The sequence below is a fragment of the Salvia miltiorrhiza genome, chromosome 2, assembly GCF_028751815.1.
Source record: "Salvia miltiorrhiza cultivar Shanhuang (shh) chromosome 2, IMPLAD_Smil_shh, whole genome shotgun sequence".
Taxonomy (NCBI): Eukaryota; Viridiplantae; Streptophyta; class Magnoliopsida; order Lamiales; family Lamiaceae; genus Salvia; species Salvia miltiorrhiza.
Genome location: NC_080388.1, coordinates 72,664,509 through 72,684,733, shown reverse-complemented (window position 1 = coordinate 72,684,733; position 20,225 = coordinate 72,664,509). Strand labels below are relative to the sequence as shown.

Genomic DNA, 20,225 nt, shown 5'->3' with positions numbered 1-20,225 from the left:
AACAACTCACTAAAAGTTTTGATTATGTTTTACTAATTAATTTCAATTTAATTTTTCCTTTTGATTGAAAAGTTTCGATAAAAAAAAAAAGAAATGCAAAAGTTGGCAAAAAGAATAATAAAAGGATTGCATGACTCACTAATTTTAGTTATATTTAAGTTATTTTGATTATTTCAATTCTTTTAGTTACATTTATTTGATTAAAAATTTGAAAAAAATAAATAAAAGAAAGATAAAAGTTGGAAAAAACCATAACAAATGACTAAAGTCAAAAGTTAAGGAAAAAAATAAAGTAGTGGCAAAAAATTAAACTAATTCAATCGTATATGATTAATATATATGTTTTCTTTTTTTTTCCGCGAGCTTATGTATTTATTTAATTCTGCACATTTTCATTAAAATATTATTAATTTGAATAATAAATTGAGATTATGTATAGTTCGAGATAATAATGATAATAATAATAATAATAGTTTCCATCAACTGTAGTTTTAGAGTAAATGAGAGATTCAAATTATACCAATTAACTAATTATTTGAACTCATTTTTTTTTTTTTTTTTTGAGAGAGAGAGAGGGGAAGAAACTCATTTAATTGATCAAATCAAATAAGATATTATTTTAGTTGAAAAACTAATTATTATATGTAATCATTTATATAGAATATTATAAGTTCGATATGGAATTGGATATGATCATTTATATTTTAATATTATATCTAATCATATCGTCTAGAGCTTGTGCAGAAGTAGATGAGCCCCATGCTGCGGCTGGATGGTGACGACTACGGCAGGAGCATGCGTATATGAAGGCGAAAGCTCGAAGCAGAAGCGTTGCAGAATCACAGCTAGCACCACTTTAGCTTCGAGCATCGCAAATGTCTGCCCGATGCAGATGCGAGGCCCCCACCCAAACGGGAAGAACACACCTTGCTTCTTCCTTTGCGCCTTCACCACTCCTTCTCCAAACCTCCCCGGATTGAACTCCAACGCGTCGTCCCCCCAAATCTCGCGGTCGTGGTGCAGCAAGATGGACGACAACATGAACTCAACTCCGGCCGGCAATGTCAGCTCCCCCACCTTCGTATCCTCGCTCACTCGCCTCCTCTGAGCAACTATCGGCGAGTAGAGCCTCAAAACCTCATACAGAATCATGGTCACCTGCAGGCATGAAATGAAACTTAAACACACTTTTGCCACTAATTTCACGTTTGGGTTGAAAATACTTTTTTTGTTCCCGAAAAATAGTTCATTTTTATCATTTTGATATGTCGACAAAGTAAATTCTTTTCCATTTATGGACACTACCATACAACATAATTATTTTTAGGATGTGTTCTTTTAGATTGATAAATTTATCATGTGAAAAATGAAGGATAACAAAAAAAATTTCCTTTAAATCTCATATTCCTTTTTCATCATTTTATACAAAAAAGAATTTCACTATTTTTCATTTCTCCTTTTTAACGTCAAAAAGGCATAATATTATCACATGCCAAAAATGAATGGATAATCATACTTTCTTGGAGTGTAAAGAAAGAGTAAGAAATAGTGAAATTCACTTTTGTAGAAAGAGAAGGAAAAGAAATATGGAATTTAAAGGAAGAATTCTTTGTTATCCTTCCTTTTTTTGATGATTTATCAACCAAAGAGACACACCCTCAATATATATTACTCCCTTCGTCCTACGAATCTTGACACGTTTTTCTTTGTGGGCAGTTCCACGAATCTTGACACATTTTCATTTTGGGTAATAATTATTACCTTCTATCTCCTACTTTATCACTTTTATATTTTATTAACTACACACTTAAAACACTAATCTACAACTCCTTAATTTCGGTGCCGAATCCAAACGTGTCAAGATTCGTGGGACGGAGGGAGTACTTATTTACCTATTCAACCATCGGGTGTCCCTTCTTCATTTATAATATAATTAATTATCATTAATAGTATTAACGACTCACGATCTTGAGCTGATTGAGGCCATCAAAATGGGGGGTTTGATGGCCGAAGACTTGCAGTACCTCCTCCCTCGCCCTCGTCTGCCAATGCGGGTGCTTGCTGAGCAAAACCAGAGCCCACACGAGCAGCGATGCAGTCGTCTCCTGCCCTGCAAAATAGAAGAGCTTACACTCTTCCACTACGTCGTCCATGCTCATCCCGAAGCTCTTGCTACCATGCTCTTCGATTTCTTGCGAATTCGACTCCAGCAATATGCTCAGCAAGTCCTCGTGCCTGCCTTCCTCTCTTCCCATCGCTTCCACCCTTTTATCGATGAGTTGCTGGATTATGGAGCGAACCTCCTTCGCGATCTCCTTCATTCTCTTGTTCCTTTTTGTCGGCACATATCTGCACATTGTAAACTCACATCAAACAAGGTTAGGGGCAGTTTGGTTCAACATGGGAAAGGGATATGAGTCAAGAAAGGGAAAAATGGAAAGGAAAAGAAGGCCGGATTTGGTCAACAAACGAGGATCTTTTGATGATTAGTTAAAGAGATAAAAATAGTATTCTCTCCGTTCAAGACAAGTATGGTATTTTTAACATTTTCATTTGTCCATAATAAATGTGGTTTCAGAACGTGTACCCTTGTATTTTTTCTCTCGTTCAAGCACAATATTTAAAAAAAAAATCATTTCACAAATTATTTATTAATTACCTAAACGAATCAACTTTGGTGGGTCCCTTTTTCCTGCTCTCTTATGATCCACATCGCACTTATCGTGGACGGAAGGAGTATATGACAGTTTATTGCATATTTAGATGGATTGAAATTTTAGAATATCTCATGGGCCTTGATAAAAACTATCACTTGGCCATTAAAAAGATGAGATTGAAGAAATCATGATAACGGTAAAAATACTCAATTATGTATCTGTCAATCGCTCGTTGAATTACCTCCATCCAGGAATGTATACAGAGCGCAATGCGTGCATGGCGTAGTTGGCCTGCTCGCTCTGCAGCTCGAATATCCTTCTGCCTTGTTGGTAGCTGCTGCCGAACGCAGTTCTTGATATTGCATCGCTCGTTACCTTTTGCAAGTAAGGCCACACGTCCACCTCGCAACAACCTTCCGGTGAAAGGCTCTTCTCCCATTCACTCACAACTTGGTCACAGCTCAAACAGAAGGCGGGTATCATTAGCTGTTGTGGAAGAAGATGTGACATTAATTAATAAGAAGAAACATGCTACATCTGTCCACAAAAAATGAGGCACAATTATTATATTTGGCGTCCACAAAAAATGGGGCACTTTCCTTGCATGGGCCCATCTCTTTTCCTTATATTTTATCCTTATAAATACCTCTTATTTACAAAAAAATCAACTTTAATTCAATCTCAACTACTCATTTCAAATAATGGTAGGATCATTTCTCCACTAACCACCAATTTTATTAAAACCTGTGCCCAATGAATGTGTCCCATTTTTAGTGGACGGAGAGAGTACTATACATGATATCACAAAAGAGATGGAAACCTTGAGTTTGTCGAGGTGGAATGCAGGGTTGATGATCTTCCTGTGCTTGGCCCATTTCTCTTTCTCGTGGCTCTGAACTCCTTGCGCAAGAAGCCTAGTCAGCGGATTCGAGCTTCGCACCTTCGGGAACAAATCAGACTTACCCAGAATCTCCTTGACTAGATCCGGATCTGTTACGATGAGTGTCGGGTTCGGGCCAAACCAGAAGAACGAGTCTTTTCCTGCAAGTTGTTATTTCAGAGTCAAATTTATTCTAAATACACAAACTTTCACATTTTTTCAGAGTTTTTTTCACGAAAGTTAACTCCGATGAAATTGAATTTGACGTGGCGTCGAATTCTACAAACGTGGAAGATATATACAATATATGTTAAATACTCTCACACTTGGATAGTTCAATTATTGTGAAATAAATTGTACCAAATTAAATTTTTAACATATTCCATATTAGCAGAATCTGACAAGAAGTCGGATTCAATTTCATATGAGTTAACTTTTGTGGGAAATTTTGGAAAATGTAAAAATTTGTGTATTTAAAACAAATTTGTAGTATTTGTTTTAGGAAAACCAAAAATTATATAAAGGTCGTGAATTTAAAACAAATTAACCCTTAACTAAATACTAAATTTAATGTCTAAATAAAATTCTTTTAATCACTTTGTGAAAAAGAAATACGCTAGCTAGATTAGTAAAGTAGGCATTTAAGTAAAACCAGACCAGTATTGAATTTCGACTTTGGGAAAGTTTGAAGGCAAGTAGTAGAAAATAACACACCAAATTTGGAGAGCGTTTTGAATAAAAAGGGCACAACTCTTGTCTTGATATCATCGTCGAGATTGATGGGCTTCGACTTGGCTTCTTCCGTGGCCTTGTTGAAATCTCTCAAGTCGCCAATCAGCAGTCTGTAGGAATTACCATTCAGCCCCTGCTTCCTCAGGGCTTTCTCCAGCCGCTTCGGCCGCAGGTATGCCCAGTTCAGTAATTTCACCACAAGCGCAAAAGCAGCAACAGCAGCAGCAGCAGCAGCAATTATCTGGGATAATACGATTTCCATAGTTTATCAATCTTTGATATCGCCTTTGCTGAGATGATGCTCTGCTTTTATTATAGCATCCACTTTTTTTACTGTTATGCCCCTCTGCTTTTCCTAATTTGCTACTATACGGCACTAGAAAGTGGAAATTTCAGACCAGGAAAAGTCAGTCAACTCCACTACAAGAATTTAGATCATAGACTACATGAAATAGACGACATTCAACAAAGAATGTTGTGTAATAAGGTGATAGACGACGCATTTTAAATTCGCGTTGTCTATGAGCAAGGGAATAGACAACACACAGCCAAGCATGTTGTCTAATGTGATAATAGACGACGTGCAACAGAGTCTTGTCGTCTATTGTTGGCGGTCATAGACGACAAGCCCGAAACACGTCGTCTATTATAGAATAGACGACGTGTTTCGGGTTTGTCGTCTATGACCGCCAACAATAGACGACAAGACTCTGTTGCACGTCGTCTATTATCATATTAGACAACATCTAAAATTGCGTCGTCTCTATCAAAATTCAGATTTACTCAAAATCCAAATTTTCTCCCTCACGCAATATGTTCTCTCTCCCTCCCTCTCTGCCGTTTCCTTCTCCCAAATTTCTCCGGCGAACGTCGCCGGTTCTCGTCGCCTCCGGCGCGGCGAGGCTGGCGTCTCTCTCCCCTCCTCCTTTCTTTCTTTTTTCTTTCCCTTAATTTAAATTAGTAACTACCTAGGATTTTTAAATCTTGTTCAATCCTGTTCTCCGACGAGTTCTGCCGCGCCGCCGCCGTGCTCCTCGCATCGCCACTCCTCCATCTCAGGTAAACCCCCTATCTCTCTCTCCATCTCTCACACTCGATCTCCTTTGCTCTCGATCTCTCTCTGCCCTAGATCTCTCTCTGCCTCTCGCTATCTCTCTCTCTCTTTCTGACTATTTTAGGTAAAATGCTTCTTATAAGTTTTGGTGGTTTATTTACTTATATTTTCACTTTTTTCTGGATCTGGAAGGCTTATGATTGTTGCTTTGAGTCTGAGTTCATGAATTTCTTCTAGTTATTGATGGAGATTTCGTGTATTCCGTAATATTATAGAATCATTGGCGTTGTTATTGATTAAATTATTGCTCGAGTCTGACAATTGATCCTTATTTTAAGTGATTTTGTTCTGCATTACACGAATTCATCCGCAGAAATTTGTGTTGAATTTGGCTTTGCAAAATGACAAAGATCAACAGAGGAGGGCTTTGAAGACGGTCTCTACCCTTTCCGGTACGCCGTCGTTTATCGTTTAGATTGGTGCTCGTTTATCGTTTAGATTGGTGCTCTTCTCTGTTTCTGCATTAGTGAAGATTAATGGTGAAGGGAAGAAGTAAAGCAGAAGACATGTGATAGAAGTTTTCTCTCTTAAGTTGTGGTTCATGTTGATTCCTTAACAAACAAACCTTCACACTACATAATGACAACTGGTCCAGTTTATTTGTGGGCTCTTTTTGAGCTAATCTCATTAATGGAATCAAGTTTTTAGCTTTAATTCCACATCAAAATGAGGTATAGTGTTTAGTGAATTAGATGTTGAGATTGGTTTGTTTATGCAGTTGATCAATGATCATGTTAGCAGTAGCAACCAGATCAAGAGCAGCTTCGTGGTTGGAACCTCTGCAGGCGGAAGGAAGACGGTGGGGAGGTGGTTGAAGGATAGGAAGGAGAAGAAGAAAGAGGAGGTGAGGGCGCAGAATGCACAGCTTCATGCTGCCATTTCTGTTGCTGGTGTAGCAGCTGCAATTGCTGCCATCGCGGCTGCCACAGCCGTGTCGTCTGGAGCTAGAAAGGATGAGCAGATGACCAAGACTGACATGGCGGTGGCCTCGGCTGCAACACTAGTGGCTGCTGCACAGTGTGTTGAGGCGGCTGAGGCAGCCGTTGGCGCAGCCGGAGCTATACTGTACGAGGATCGGTTAAGAGATGTGGCTCTCTCTTTTCCCCTCCCGGCCTCTTACTTGGGATCACTTGATGGTGCTCAAGTTTATGATTATATCAATAGAACTAGGTGCTTTTTTGGTATATCCATTCTTGTTTAATTCTCAAGATTGGTTGATTTTTTCACTCATTGTTTTGGGCATGCATGCAGGAATCCAACAGCTACCATTTTGAGGAGTGATGAAGTCAATGAAACAATGGCTCCCTTTGTTGTCTCCTTTTCTTCAAGGGGTCCCAATCCCATTACCATGGACATCCTCAAGGTGACATATATAATTTACTAATTCTAGTCGTTATTCCATTTCTTGAAAATGAAGTCTTTTTCTTGAAAATGCATGTTACGTAGCCTGATGTTAGTGCACCCGGAGTGGACATTATTGCAGCGTGGTCGGAGGCTAATACGGCGTCGGGATATCCTGAAGATCCAAGAGTAGTAGGATGTAGGATGTTTGATGTAGGATGTTTGTATGATGGATACTTTTTCAATGTAGGATGATAATTAACTTTGAAACTAATGAATGACCTTTTTATTATTTGTGTATATATTTTAAATTATTTATTATGAATTTTTAGATTTCATAAAATATTTATTTAAAAAATAAGAAATTTAAGTATAATTGCAAAATTAAAATAAAAAATTAAAAAATTCAACGAATAGACGACGGATGCATGCACGTCGTCTATTAGCTAATAGACAACATGCACATGCGCGTTGTCTATCAGCTAATAGACAACGCGCATGCGCATGTTGTCTATTAGCGCCCTCAATAGACTACACCCACATAGATGACATGCGATTTTCAAATAGATGACACGCTTCGCATGTTGTCTATTAGCATTTTTCTTGTAGTGCTCCTTATTTTCTTGTGCAAATTATTTAAAAAGGTGACATCCATTCGTCAGCTGGAAATATGAGTCAACGGAATTTAGTCATTTTATACTTGGATAAGGGAAAATAAATTTTCAAGCAATTAAAAAAGAGGTGGAGAGTAAATGGGTCAAATTAGATCCATATTTAATTATGGATAATATTAAACCCTGAATTATATTCGTTTTATAAAAAAATATCTTAAACTATAAAAAATATCGTATATAATCTCAAGCTATTAAGTTTGTATCAAAAATATTCGTCGTCCATTTTTCTAATCACTAGAAACGTGATGTGGTTAACCAAATGCTACAATGTAATTTATAAATATATTTTTCAAATGACATGGCATAAAATGACGTCGTTTCGTACTATGTCAATTAAAAAAAATTAAAATCCATGCTGGAATTTGAATTAATCGTGAGTGAACAAAAAAATGTAAGAAAATCAGCCCTAGAAACGCATATGAAACTGCAAGTTCTCCCTCCTCCAGACGCTTTCTCAATCGCTCTACGTCGTTGGTCTTCTCCGCGTCGAGCCCGTCGACAACAAGAACGGCAAGCTTCTCCTCTACCTCGTCTTTAAGTATCTCGACACTGATCTCAAGAAATACATTGATTCTCACCACAAGGGGCCCAACCCTAGGCCCTTGCCGCCACAGCTGATCCAGAGTTTCCTTTACCAACTCCGCAAGGGGGTGGCGCACTGCCACAGCCACGACGTTCTCCACCACGATCTCAAGCAACATAATCTGTTGCTCGATAAGAAAAAGAGGATACTTAAGATCGCTGATCTCGGTCTCGGGAGAGAAATTATATTATAGATCAAATAAGATCAAGATTAAACATTTCCCTCGCAACCAATTCGAAAATCACTTGTCCAAAAAATATTTGTTTGGGTAAGGATAAAATTGATTTGGAAGGAAATTTGCTTTGAGATTAATCCTAAATATGCCGAATATGAAAAGATTGGCAAAGATTTGAGATGGTTAACGAAGGAAAAACAACCAACGTCATTAATTTCATTAATCGAGAGGTATCTATATATTATATAATCAAATAAGTCATTAATTGCACGCGGGCAAGACCTCTACACAACATAAAGTTGGGAAAATAACCGCAGGCAAGCGAACCACCACACCACACAAAGGTGGGGAAACTACACCGTACGCAGGTGAGATTGAATCTAAGACCTCTTATAAAGGAGAGTCTTTAGGTGCCTCAGTTTTGCCACTTGAGCTAGGCCTTTTATTGGCATTTTTGAATCAATTTTTAGATCCCAATTTATTTAGGATATTTGAAACGTAGAAACAAGAAGCGGAATTCAATTCAAAAATCCTGGATCCGCCACTGTATACATGCTTCACAAATTCATTATTGCTCATTATATTCACCTACTACTTATTATGCCCTCAAATTTAAGTGGCAAGTAAATAGCCACACAAAAATAACTGAAATATGACTATATGAGAAATAACAGCTCACTTAATTTGCATTAGTGTCCTAAAGACGTGGTAAACTCGAGACTAAATCATAAAACAGGTCCCTTAACTATAGTGATTAGTGAAAACATGTCGTAACACAAAGTAAGACTCTCTCTCTCTCTCTATTTATATATATAGGCACAACGGCGAGAAGAGAACCCACGAAATGCTACCCAAAAAAAAAAAAACAAAATGGTAGCCCACTTTCAAATTCTGGCAGCTTGCGTCGCCTTGATTGTGTTAGTACAGGCATGGAAGCTTCTAAACATGATGTATTTGACGCCGAAACGTCTAGAAAGAATCTTAAGAAAACAAGGGTTCAAGGGAAACCCATACAGATTCCCTGCTGGTGATTTGAAAGAACTAGGGCTCGCCATTCACGAGCTCCTGTCCAAGCCCCTCAGATTGGAGGATGATATCAAGCCAAGGGTCATGACTTTTGTCCACAAAACCATGCAAAAACACGGTATGTATGTGTGTGATGAACTTAATTAATTAGTACCATAATCTTGAATTTTTTTTTTTTTTAAAAAGTAAAAAATGAAATATTCTGCAGGAAATGAGTCCTTCTTTTGGCAAGGGCCACAGCCGTCGGTTATCATCACAGACGTGGGCCTGATCAAGGAGGTGACGGCGAAGCACGCCGTGTTTGGGAAGCCGCTGACGCCGAATCCACTCACCGATTTGTTCGCGTCGGGGGTGGTGACGTTGGAGAAGGACAAATGGGCTAAGCACAGAAAAATCATCAATCCCGCTTTCCACATTGAGAAATTGAAGGTCTTCTAATTTTCTTACACAAATATCTTGGATTATACTATATTATAGGATTGGTTTATAGTAAAAGTATGTATTTTTTCATAAAAACTATGACCTCACAATTAATATACATATTAACTCCATTTAATATATATAGAAATTGTCCTGAGTCAGGATTATGAAATAGCAGTTACGTTATGGCTCGATTTGTTTGACATGAAAATAATGTTAATTGAGAATGTTTTTTTAAAAAAATTATTCCGTGGAAAATGAAATCTTATGATGAACTAATAAATATAATACTTAATTTGTAATTAATATGCATAATTTCTTTCTTTTAATAACAAAAATATATAGTATTATTAAGGTATATACCACATGAACCGTAATTCTAAAATTATATTAATATTTTCTTAAATTAATTTTAATTATAATAATGATATAGCAGTAGTAGTAGTATTTATAGTAATACTAGTAGTACTAGTAGTAGGGGTAGGGGTGGTGGTACCCTAATCCCTAAATAATAATAATAATAATAGTAATAATAATAATAATAATTTTCTTCTATCATAAGTATGACATTTTGAGTTTATATTTTTATAAAATAATAAAAATAATATTAAATACACAAGAATCTTGAGAATGCAGAAAAATGATACTCCCTTCATTCAAGAAAAATATGTTTACTTTTATTTTTCGTCCGTCTCATAAGATTATGAACAACCTATTTTTAGATATGATCTCAATACTAACCCCTTAAGGTATGTTTACTTTGATAGTAAAGGAGAGAAAAAATATATTTTTCACTCATTTTCCACTATTTTCATATATTTACTATGATGAAAAAATTTCTCCGGCGGAGTGGAATATTTTCTCAGGCAGCTTCTTTTCACTCCTTTTGTCTCTAATGTTGGATAATATTATCCTAGGGGGGGGGGTGTGTGAAATTTTTTTCCAACAATTTATCATATTTTCATCTCTAGTAAACATATGATCAAAAAAGGAGGAAAAAAATAATATTTTCTTATCCATCTTTTTCCAATGAAAATTTTACATCATAGTAAATACATTCTTAATTGATATCCTTACTTTCAACACTTATTTACAATTTTACCAATATGGTCCACCAATATTTTTTCACTCCACTCACAAAAATGGACCCTTTTTTTTCATGTTCACCTAACAATTATTAAAAAAAAAAAATCCAAACAAACTAAGAATACTCTTCCGAGATTGAGAGAATGCATAATAAAAGTTGAGAAATAAGAACTCGATAAAATTAGCACTATTTTCCTTATTGTTATTACTTATTTTATTTGATATAAAAATCAACCAAATACACAACTTCAAAATTTCGGAATCAGATTACTTTCCTATAACATAATCCATGCCAAACAAACAAGCCCCTATAGGTTAAGGACAAGCAGTGTGGTCATGTAATTGCAACCTCTGTAAAATTCGAACCCAGAACTCCGAAAGTGCAGTTATTTTATAAATTAAGTAGAAACGGTTTTACGTTAAGTGAGATTTTTATTCAGTCATAATCTATATAGTACATATGTAATGTGGTGATGTGAGAGGCTTAGTTTTTTTGTTGGGCAGCTGATGGTGCCTGCCTTCTACATGAGCTGCGAGGAGGTTCTGAGCGAAATAGAGAGTAAGATGTCCGCGGAAGGGTCGTGTGAGCTGGACGTGTGGCCGTATTTGGAAAACATAACGAGCGACGCCATCTCAAGAACTGCATTCGGCAGCAGCTACGAAGAAGGGAGGCGAATATTCGAGCTGCAGAAGGAACAGGCTGACCACGTTCTTGCCGCTCTGCGTTCATTCTATTTTCCAGGAGCACGGTAAAGCATACTACCTCCGTCCCATTACTTTTAGGTACGGAGATTAAGAAATATGTAAAAAGTAGATAAAGTTGGTTGATGAAAATTATTTAAATATTAAGTATAGAGAGAGAATATATTGTCAAAAATGATTGGATGTCCACAAGCAAATGTGTGTGTGTGTTTGTTTTTTAAGGTTTTTGCCAACCAAAAGGAACAAGAGAATGAAGGAGATCGAGGGCCAAGTCCGCCCCATCATTCGAGGCCTCATCGATAAGAGGGTGAACGCGATCAAATCAGGGGAGGCCGTCAATCCGGACTTGCTAGGGATGCTGCTCGAGTCCAACTTCCAAGAGATCGAGCAGCATGGCAACAAGAGCTTTGGAATGACCATTGATGAAATCATAGAAGAATGCAAGCTCTTCTACTTCGCGGGCCAAGAGACGACCTCGACATTGCTTTCCTGGACACTGGTTTTACTAGGCAGACACCAAGAGTGGCAGAAGAGAGCTAGAGAAGAAATCTTCAATGTCTTTGGCAAAGACAAACCAAATTATGAGGGCTTAAATCAACTCAAACAGGTAACCACGGCACGAGTTTTAATAAAAAGTTATTTGAAGTATTGATAGTGGAGAAAGAGTCCCATATTAAGGGTAAAATTATGAAAATTATGCGTGGGAAAGTGTCCAAAAAGAGAGTGTGCATAAATTTGAAGGACAGATGGAGTATGAGACATAAATCAAGAATCTAATTTTGAGCATTAACCTTAACACTAACTAACTTGGTACAACACTTATGGCAGGTTTCGATGATACTGTTCGAGGTGTTGAGGTTTTATCCGCCGGTAGTTACGCTGCTCCGACAAACGAATGAGGAAGTCAAGTTAGGCAAATACACATTGCCTAAAGGGATTGGTCTTACAATGCCGATCCTGTTGTTGCATCACAACCGCGAGTTCTGGGGCGACGACGTAATGGAGTTCAATCCGGGGAGGTTTAGTGATGGGGTGGCGAAGGCGATGAAGGGCCCCGGCATGTTCTTCCCCTTCGGGTGGGGGCCTCGGATATGCCTCGGACAGAATTTCGCGATGGTGGAGGCCAAAATTGTGCTGGCAATGATTCTGCAGCGTTTATCTGTCGAGCTCTCGCCCTCGTACACGCACGCCCCTCAGAACATCTTCACCATGCAGCCACAGCACGGAGTTCATTTGACTCTGCGCCGTGTCTAGAGATTTCGACATTTGTTTCCACATTGCATCAATAACTATGATCTTACATATTTCATAATGTAATTTGAAAAACTAGCTTCCCTTTATTTATACAAAGAAATGTATGTCTTAAGTATGCTATGATGCCTCATATCACAAACATGGGAAACAGAGAGAGAGAGAGATAAGCTTATAACAACAACAAATTAAAACACAGTTTGCAGCAAGGCCTAATAGAGTCTGTGCATGATCAATGGCGCGCCATATTGAGGTTGGAGCGACAATACCAGATCGGGCGCGTGTGCATACGAAGGAGAAAGCTCGAATGAATAATGCTTCAAGATGAGGGCCAGTGCCATTTTTGCTTCTAGCATGGCAAAGTTCTGGCCAATGCATATCCGAGGGCCTCCACCAAACGGGAAGTACACGAGCTGCCCTCTCGTTGCCTTGGAAACGCCTTCTCTAAACCTCTCTGGATTGAATTCCTTTGCATCTTCTCCCCATATCTTGCAGTCATGTTGCAGTAGCAGTGTAGGTAGGAAGAGGTTCACTCCAGCAGGTAGGCTCACATTCCCTAGCGTCGTCTCCTTATGAATGGTTCGTCTCAGAATAGCTGCAGCCGGATACAATCTCAGAACCTCGTGAAAAATCATTGTCACAATCTGGAGGCGGCTCAGCTCTTGGAAATCTGGTTCATGGCTGCCAAGAACTTGCAGGACCTCGTCTCTGGCTCGAGCCTGCCAGTCCGGATGCTTGCTCAGCAGAATCATGGTCCACACGAGCAGGGTAGACGTTGTTTCCTGCCCGGCAAGGTAGAAGAGTTTGCACTCATCAATCACCTCGCGCAAGCTCATCCCAAGATCTTCACCATTCTTCTGGATCTCCTTGTAATTGGACTCCAACAATATTCCAAGCAAGTCATTGGACTCTGTTATTTCCCCTGCTTCAATCATTTGCATTCTTTTATTTATGATGCCTAGAATTGATGAGTCCACTTCCATGGCTATTTCTTTCATCCTTTTGGTTGTTCTCGTTGGCAAGAATCTCCAACCGGGGATGTAAAGCATTTGAAACGCCTTCAACAAGAGCACGCCTTGCTCTTTCTGGAGCTCGAATATCTTTCTACCTTCTTCGTAGTTGCTCCCAAACGCAGTGCGCGAGATCACATCTCTCGTGAGGGCTTGAAGATGAGGCCACACATCCACTTCACATGCTCCCTCACTTGGTATTATCTCATCCAACTTGCTCAACATGTCACCACAGCTCAAGTAAAACGACGGAAGCATAAGCTGCAACATATTATGCCAAACTTTTTAATTAGTTGCATTGCATCTAAGAGAGATGAACAGAAGCTGTTGGGCTCTGTTTTTACCTTCAATTTCTCTAGATGAAAAGCAGGATTTAGTAGTCTTCTATGCTTTGCCCATTTATCTGCTTCGTACGTTGCCACGCCTTGTGCTAGCAGCTTATCTAGTGGAGTTGAAGTCTTCTGAAAAACATAATTCTTGGACAGAATCTCTTTTATCATTTTGTGATCCGAGATAACTACTGCAGGCTTTGAGCCATACCATATGAAACAGTTTTCACCTATATATAATTTCACCATATATCAAAATATTCAGCCTAAACATAAACTACTAAGGGTGCGTTCTCTTTGGTTATAAATTATCATGAGAAAATGAAGGATATATAAACAAACCTTTAAATCATTTCTTCCTTTTTCCATGATAAATTTACAATCAAAGAGAACACACCTTAATAGAATATTCATAACTGAAACTGAAAAACGTGATACCGTATTTTAGAAGGGATTGATGAATGAAGGGGATGACACGAGGCGCTATATCGTTGGAAAATGCGATGGGTTTGGAGTGAGCTTGTTTGTCCGTGGCGGCTATTTCTTTGAAGTCGCCGGTGATAAATCTGTAGCTGTTTCCACTGAAGCCCTCTTGCCTTAGCCGTTTTTCCACCTTTCTTGGCTCAAACCAAACCCTCTTCAAGAATTTCCATGCATTATGTGAGAGAAAAACAGCGCAGAAAACCGCCAATATGCTGTATAATATTTCCATGAATCTCCCTCTCTCTCTCTCTCTCTCAGTTTTTGGTTCTGCGTTGAACGTGGTGGAGTGAAGAATTTCAGCTCCGAGAGTAATAATAGACTTTTAGTTTGACTTTGATGCTTTACATTACACGAACATAACCAAATACGAACACAACTTTTTTGCTACACGTATTCTACTTCACACCACACAACCAACTCTAATTCACATCCACACACCTTAGACATTGGAGGTCTTCTCCGTCAACGTTTCTCCCTCCCTCGCTCATCTCTCCCTAAACCACCATCGCTTCTCATCTCTCCTTCCTTTGATTTGCTCAAAGATGGCCTACGCTGCTCTGTCTTCACTTGCCCAAACAACACACCAAATCCTCAATCACGATCAATACCTCATCTCCCACGATGAAAAACAACAAGTCACACTGCTCCGTGGAAAAGTTATTTTCTTGCGAGAAGCTTTCCACAAGTTTCCAAAGCAAGCCAGCAGCTTGGAAGCAAGAATCAGGGGCTCCGCCAACCAGGCAGAGGATATCATCGAGCATTTCATGTACGACCAAATTTGGAATCATTATTATTCGACTACAAACAACCCTCATCATCTTCATAATGACCTAGAAAAGGCGATGGAGGAAATCAACTCGATTTCTCGAGAGGCAGAGGACTTCACAACAGAAGACTCGGCGGCGCTTGGTGATGATGATAGCCCTACTGTGAGGATTTCATCGTCAATGCAGCAGCTCTCCGGCGGCATCACGGTCGGTCTTGACGAGGATCTGCTAAAAATCGTCGATTCGCTCAACGGAGGATCATCCAACCGCCAGATCATCCCAATCGTGGGGATGGGAGGAATCGGGAAGACAACACTGGCTCAGAAGGTTTATCACCATCCGAAGATCACGGAGACTTTCGAGATTCGTGCTTGGGTCACAGTATCACAAGATTACAAGGCCCAAAATATCTATTCGGATCTCTTAGCTTGCTTTGAAGAAGTCGGCATTGAAAGATTTGAACAGAGCAATGAGTGTTTGGAGGTAAAAGTCCACAAAATCTTGAAGGGAAGGAAGTACCTCATCGTATTGGATGATATGTGGAGTCAAAACGCTTGGGATGATGTTAACATTTATTTTCCTGATGACGGTAATGGGAGTCGAATTGTGATAACCACGAGGTTAGTGGATGTGGCTTCTTACTCTAGCAGTCATCTTCATCAGATGCGTTTCATGGATCAGCATCAAAGCTGGGATCTGCTCAAGAAGAAGGTGTTTCCGAGCAAAGATTGTCCATCTCATTTGGAGGAGATTGGAGTGGAGATTGCCAGAAGGAGCGGAGGATTGCCCCTTGCAATTGTGCTAGTTGCAGGTATGTTGTCCGCAGTGAGTGAGACTGAATTCTCATGGAAACAAGTTGCAGAGAAGGTAGGCTCAGCTGGGGAGTTGGAGAAGATAATATCTTTGAGTTACACCAACTTGCCTCATCATTTGAGGTCATGCTTCCTGTACGTGGCAGCCTTCCCCGAAGATTACGAGATTCGTGCCTCAAAGCTCATCAAATTGTGGAGTTCTGAAGGATTTGTGGAACCAAGAGCCGGTAGAAGCTTGGAAGAGTGGGCCATTGAGTATTTGGAAGATCTTGTCAAGAGAAGTCTAGTTTTGGTGAAAGAGAGGAAGTCTGATGGCAAAATCAAAAAATGCAGCGTGCATGATCTGGTACGTGAGATCTGCAGAAGAAGAGCTGAGGAAGAAAATATTCAGCACCGCGTGAGTATTGCTCATCCTGATCTATTTCTCCTTGCAAGAACTTATTGTTCAACTCTCCGCTCTGTTATATGCTTTCAACTAATTAGTGCAAGTTCGTTAGACGCCCTACGAGTGTTTAAATTGTTGAGGGTGTTGGATGTGGTGGATGATTGTAATGAGCACCCGTTGCCGGCTCAAGTATTTGACCTGTTTCACTTGAGGTACCTTGCTTTCGCGTGTCCAAATGAGATTCCAGCAGCCATATCTAGGCTTCGGAATCTCCGGACATTGATCATCTGTCCGAGGATCAGATTAAGGCGCTACATAGAGGATGTGGTATATTTACCATTAGAGATATGGACGATGCCACTATTGACTCATCTTGTTTCCTATTATAGTCTTCTGCCTGATCCAGGAGTGACTTCTCCTCTGAATAGACTGCTGGAGCTTTCGGTAGGAAGAAGGTTCGTATGTACCAAAGAGATTACAGAAATGATTCCCAATGTGAGAAAGCTGGGAATCACTTATTTTGGAGGCAAATTCAGAGAAAACTACCAGCTCTACAATCTTGTCTTTCTGCATCATCTTGAAAAGCTGAAACTAGTTATGGAGGATGGTTATGTTATCCCGCGTAATGTTCGGCCTGTTTTTCCAGAGTCGCTGAGAAAGTTAACCTTGAATGGATGGCGATTTCCATGGAAATACATGGAAACTATTGGCTCCCTGCCTAATCTTCAAGTGCTCAAATTGAGAAATGGTGCCTGCAGAGGCCGTACATGGGAAACTAAGGAAGACCAGTTTCCTAGTCTGGAGTTTTTGGAGATTAATAAATGTAATTTGAAGAATTGGGTTACTCAAGGGAGCCATTTCCCAAGACTCAAGTGCCTTGTGCTTTTTGATTGTTCTCGCTTGAGCAAGATACCAAGTGACATTGGACATATACCAACACTTGAATTGATTGATGTTTATTCTGTTCACAAATCTCTTGTAAAGTGTGTGAAACGGATCCAAGAGGAACAACGTGAATGCGGAAACGATGCCCTTCAAGTTCATTGCACGCGTTATCGGGTAAGTCCACTTCATTGTTATTTCAAAACGCATAACACTTCTGCCTAGATACAACAATTCAGGATTCTAAATCTCATCCCAGCCTAGATATTCTTTCTCAGAAAAGAAGTCGGCTCTATCTCTTTCTCTTTGATTCATTGTCGACATTGATAATTTGATTATGTTTCTGCCTATTTTGTGGTTGAGTTTCGTGATTATGTTTTCAGGATTGGAAGAATCTGATGGGAAGGGTTACAGTTACAGCACCAGCAACAATAGCATTAATTGCGTTCATCCAGGATTTAATAGTGGAGCGGGCTGAAAATTAAATACTTCAACACGTTAAATTTTCAAAATAACAAAATATTTCGATGTTCACATAAGTTGTGCCCTGTGAGACTTCAATACATAAAATTTAGGGTTAATAGTATTTTATGTCCCGAACTTTCAACGTTTTCCACAAAATGTCCCGAACTTTCATTTTCTCCTAAAAAACCCTGAACTTTCAGTTTTTTCCATAAAATGTCCTGCTATACAAAATTCGATGACAAAAAGATGAATTATTGTCCCCTTGGGATGGCCTAGTGGTTGGGGTGGTTGCCTGTTGTCCAAGAGATCACAGGTTCGAATACTCTCGGCCACAATAACCACTAGGTGGGGTGTGTGTGTGGTTTGTATTATTTATAATGCAATTTCATCAAAAAAAAAAAAAGATGAATTATCTCGCTGGAAGAAATATTTTGGGGACCACTATTGTTGAAAAACCATACTGAGAACCACCATTGTTGGAAAACGGTGAAAGTTCGGGATTTTTTTATCATCTTTCCGTCATCGAATTTTGTATAGCAGGACATTTTATGGAAAAAACTGAAAGTTCGGGGTTTTTTAGGAGAAAATGAAAGTTCGGGACATTTTGTGGAAAACGCTGAAAGTTCGGGACATAAAACACTATTAACCCTAAAATTTATCAATAACTTAGTCTATATGTATATCTTTAACAAAGTCTCTCTCAATATATTATATAAAGCATTAGCGAATCTTCAAGTAAATCATCCCCCATCTTGTTACGAAGTGCCGTTTTCACATGCTTCATTGAAGAAAATGTTGTTCAGTTGTAGCAGTAGAAACATGCAATGTCAAAATAAGATGTATTAAGCATATAGTATGTGGTGATGTAGCTGCAGAACCAACATGAGTAAGAAATGCACATTTATTTCCTTGATTTATTCTTTTCCAATTGTCAAATTCTTCCTTGACTAATGCAGAAGAGCTAGGCATATTAACATCACTGATGAAAAGAAAGCAATAGAAACAATATTGCTTATTTTGTGGAAAGTGAATACTCCAACCAATGAAACTTGTCAAACCATCTCTTCTGAAAACTACGATTTTGCGTGTCGAACTTTGTAATAGGATACACTTCCAATTTCGGTTGATAAGGCCCAACTTTTAGATATGCACGTCTTATATCATCTCGTACATTAACAAAATATTCCCATAATTGTTTCCTTTTACCCGGATCACACTCAATAGATGTAACTGGATCTTGCTCAATAGGAGTCGGAGGAGATTGATTAGTTTGATTTTGGAAAGCTGTGGTTGAAGGTTCCGAGCTACCTTCATTGTTTTGAATATCTTGACGATTACGTTTCTTAAAGAAAGATGATATAAGACCTTTTCCTTTCTTTGAAATATGTTGATTCTCCATTTAAAGTACTACAAAACAATAAAAAATTAATAATTTTATTACTCTTGCTTTTATATATTAAAACTACCAATTATAGTTTAAATAAGAGCTATCAAATAAAAGATTAAATAAGAGGTATCAAATAAAAGATTAAAAATTCATCTACCTGACTACCTCTATTTCAAGCATCGATCAATTTTATCAAACTAAATTCAACGAAAATAAATTTAATTTTGATATTAATTCAATTTAGGACTCTCAAATAGTTGAACTCCATACCTAAAAAATATGCGAGGAAAAACGAGTTGAGTTGGAATACTTTCAAAATTTCAGAATAATTTCTGAAACATAGTTGGAATACTTTTCAATGACTGCGGCTAATTTTCAAATTTTGATTATAATGAGCATTGTATTATAATGATTAAATTTATAGATTGTAGCGCAAATAATTAAATTAAATCTCATTTTGAGAAAATAACATTAATCCATTAATATAGCAAAATTAAGAGTTACTTATTTAATAGAGTAAAATTTTGAAGTAGCCAAAATGAAGCATAAAACACAATTTATGGCCACACATTGAAAAAACACAAATTTTGGCCATTTTTATAGCTTTGGGACGCTTTTGCCCTTAATTGGGCGGACTGGGTAGGGTCAGACACGCGGGTCGCGTGCCGGGTCGGGTTAGGCACTTATGGCACTATTAGTGCCATAAGTGCCATCGAAAATCCAAAATAAAACCAAGTAAAATAGTCATTTTGGCACTTATGGCACTATTAGTGCCATAAGTGCCAACGAAATTCAAAATAAAACTAAGTAAAATGGTCATCAGCACAAATACAGAAACAACAACATCATTTAAACCCTAAATGGAACATCTAAACCCTAAATGGATAATCTAAACCCTAAATGGAACATCTAAACCCCAAATGAATAATCTAAACCCTAAATGGAATATCTAAACCCTAGGGGGAAGTGTGCACTTATGGCACTTATGGCACTTATGGCACTAATAGTGCCATAAGTGCCTAACCCGACCCGGCACGCGACCCGCGTGTCTGATCCTACCCAGT

General features: G+C 38.6%; 5 protein-coding genes across 9 annotated transcripts; 3 read left to right on the top strand and 2 right to left on the bottom strand.

Annotated features, from left to right (window-relative positions):
• Nucleotides 1-593: 593 nt before the first annotated feature.
• On the bottom strand, nt 594-4,688 carry LOC131009114 (cytochrome P450 72A397-like). Its single transcript, XM_057936332.1, has 5 exons — nt 4,252-4,688; nt 3,478-3,698; nt 2,899-3,143; nt 1,965-2,349; nt 594-1,158 (listed from the first exon to the last, which is right to left on the bottom strand). The coding sequence occupies exons 1-5, from the start codon at nt 4,529-4,531 to the stop codon at nt 730-732; spliced, it is 1,560 nt and encodes a 519-aa protein (XP_057792315.1). The 5' UTR covers nt 4,532-4,688; the 3' UTR covers nt 594-729.
• A 329-nt stretch (nt 4,689-5,017) lies between these two features.
• Nucleotides 5,018-7,026, top strand: LOC131009113 (subtilisin-like protease SBT4.3). Of its 2 annotated transcripts, XM_057936330.1 has the most exons (5): nt 5,018-5,328; nt 5,697-5,775; nt 6,102-6,553; nt 6,635-6,746; nt 6,830-7,026. In XM_057936330.1, the coding sequence occupies exons 3-5, from the start codon at nt 6,345-6,347 to the stop codon at nt 6,977-6,979; spliced, it is 471 nt and encodes a 156-aa protein (XP_057792313.1). In that variant the 5' UTR covers nt 5,018-5,328; nt 5,697-5,775; nt 6,102-6,344; the 3' UTR covers nt 6,980-7,026. The 2 variants fall into 2 exon arrangements, with proteins under 2 accessions (XP_057792313.1, XP_057792314.1); XM_057936331.1 differs by lacking the exon at nt 5,018-5,328 and having other exon boundaries at nt 5,446-5,775; nt 6,867-7,026.
• Nucleotides 7,027-8,969: 1,943 nt separating this feature from the next.
• On the top strand, nt 8,970-12,644 carry LOC131009111 (cytochrome P450 CYP72A219-like). The gene is made up of 5 exons (XM_057936327.1): nt 8,970-9,300; nt 9,391-9,611; nt 11,193-11,437; nt 11,613-11,997; nt 12,219-12,644. The coding sequence occupies exons 1-5, from the start codon at nt 9,027-9,029 to the stop codon at nt 12,642-12,644; spliced, it is 1,551 nt and encodes a 516-aa protein (XP_057792310.1). The 5' UTR covers nt 8,970-9,026.
• Nucleotides 12,645-12,707: 63 nt separating this feature from the next.
• LOC131009112 (cytochrome P450 72A225-like) lies at nt 12,708-14,796 on the bottom strand. 2 transcript variants are annotated; one of them, XM_057936328.1, is made up of 3 exons: nt 14,419-14,796; nt 13,996-14,210; nt 12,708-13,912 (listed from the first exon to the last, which is right to left on the bottom strand). In XM_057936328.1, exons 1-3 carry the CDS (start codon nt 14,690-14,692, stop codon nt 12,854-12,856), a joined length of 1,548 nt encoding a protein of 515 aa, XP_057792311.1. In that variant the 5' UTR covers nt 14,693-14,796; the 3' UTR covers nt 12,708-12,853. The 2 variants fall into 2 exon arrangements, with proteins under 2 accessions (XP_057792311.1, XP_057792312.1); XM_057936329.1 differs by having other exon boundaries at nt 13,996-14,260; nt 14,378-14,787.
• Nucleotides 14,797-14,840: 44 nt separating this feature from the next.
• Nucleotides 14,841-18,708, top strand: LOC131009110 (putative late blight resistance protein homolog R1B-14). 3 transcript variants are annotated; one of them, XR_009096403.1, is made up of 3 exons: nt 14,841-17,486; nt 17,693-17,892; nt 18,445-18,708. XR_009096403.1 is itself a non-coding variant. In XM_057936326.1 (3 exons), the coding sequence occupies exons 1-2, from the start codon at nt 15,006-15,008 to the stop codon at nt 17,792-17,794; spliced, it is 2,583 nt and encodes an 860-aa protein (XP_057792309.1). In that variant the 5' UTR covers nt 14,843-15,005; the 3' UTR covers nt 17,795-17,806; nt 18,398-18,708. The 3 variants fall into 3 exon arrangements, 2 of the variants coding, with proteins under 2 accessions (XP_057792308.1, XP_057792309.1); XM_057936326.1 differs by having other exon boundaries at nt 14,843-17,486; nt 17,693-17,806; nt 18,398-18,708; XM_057936325.1 differs by having other exon boundaries at nt 17,693-18,708.
• The last annotated feature ends 1,517 nt before the right edge of the window (nt 18,709-20,225 follow it).

What these genes read in the sequence shown, in the direction of transcription:
- LOC131009114 (XM_057936332.1), bottom strand. Translation starts at nt 4,531, where the DNA reads ATGGAAATCGTATTATCCCAGATAATTGCTGCTGCTGCTGCTGCTGTT. An exon ending in CAAAACGCTCTCCAAATTTG is followed by an intron (nt 3,699 to 4,251) that starts GTGTGTTATTTT and finishes AACAACTTGCAG; the next exon opens with GAAAAGACTCGTTCTTCTGG. An exon ending in GTATACATTCCTGGATGGAG is followed by an intron (nt 2,350 to 2,898) that starts GTAATTCAACGA and finishes TACAATGTGCAG; the next exon opens with ATATGTGCCGACAAAAAGGA.
- LOC131009113 (XM_057936330.1), top strand. Translation starts at nt 6,345, where the DNA reads ATGACCAAGACTGACATGGCGGTGGCCTCGGCTGCAACACTAGTGGCT. An exon ending in GATTATATCAATAGAACTAG is followed by an intron (nt 6,554 to 6,634) that starts GTGCTTTTTTGG and finishes GCATGCATGCAG; the next exon opens with GAATCCAACAGCTACCATTT. An exon ending in TTACCATGGACATCCTCAAG is followed by an intron (nt 6,747 to 6,829) that starts GTGACATATATA and finishes CATGTTACGTAG; the next exon opens with CCTGATGTTAGTGCACCCGG.
- LOC131009111 (XM_057936327.1), top strand. Translation starts at nt 9,027, where the DNA reads ATGGTAGCCCACTTTCAAATTCTGGCAGCTTGCGTCGCCTTGATTGTG. An exon ending in TCCACATTGAGAAATTGAAG is followed by an intron (nt 9,612 to 11,192) that starts GTCTTCTAATTT and finishes TTTGTTGGGCAG; the next exon opens with CTGATGGTGCCTGCCTTCTA. An exon ending in GCTTAAATCAACTCAAACAG is followed by an intron (nt 11,998 to 12,218) that starts GTAACCACGGCA and finishes CACTTATGGCAG; the next exon opens with GTTTCGATGATACTGTTCGA.
- LOC131009112 (XM_057936328.1), bottom strand. Translation starts at nt 14,692, where the DNA reads ATGGAAATATTATACAGCATATTGGCGGTTTTCTGCGCTGTTTTTCTC. An exon ending in TCAATCCCTTCTAAAATACG is followed by an intron (nt 14,211 to 14,418) that starts GTATCACGTTTT and finishes AATTATATATAG; the next exon opens with GTGAAAACTGTTTCATATGG. An exon ending in TTCATCTAGAGAAATTGAAG is followed by an intron (nt 13,913 to 13,995) that starts GTAAAAACAGAG and finishes AATATGTTGCAG; the next exon opens with CTTATGCTTCCGTCGTTTTA.
- LOC131009110 (XM_057936325.1), top strand. Translation starts at nt 15,006, where the DNA reads ATGGCCTACGCTGCTCTGTCTTCACTTGCCCAAACAACACACCAAATC. An exon ending in TTCATTGCACGCGTTATCGG is followed by an intron (nt 17,487 to 17,692) that starts GTAAGTCCACTT and finishes TTATGTTTTCAG; the next exon opens with GATTGGAAGAATCTGATGGG.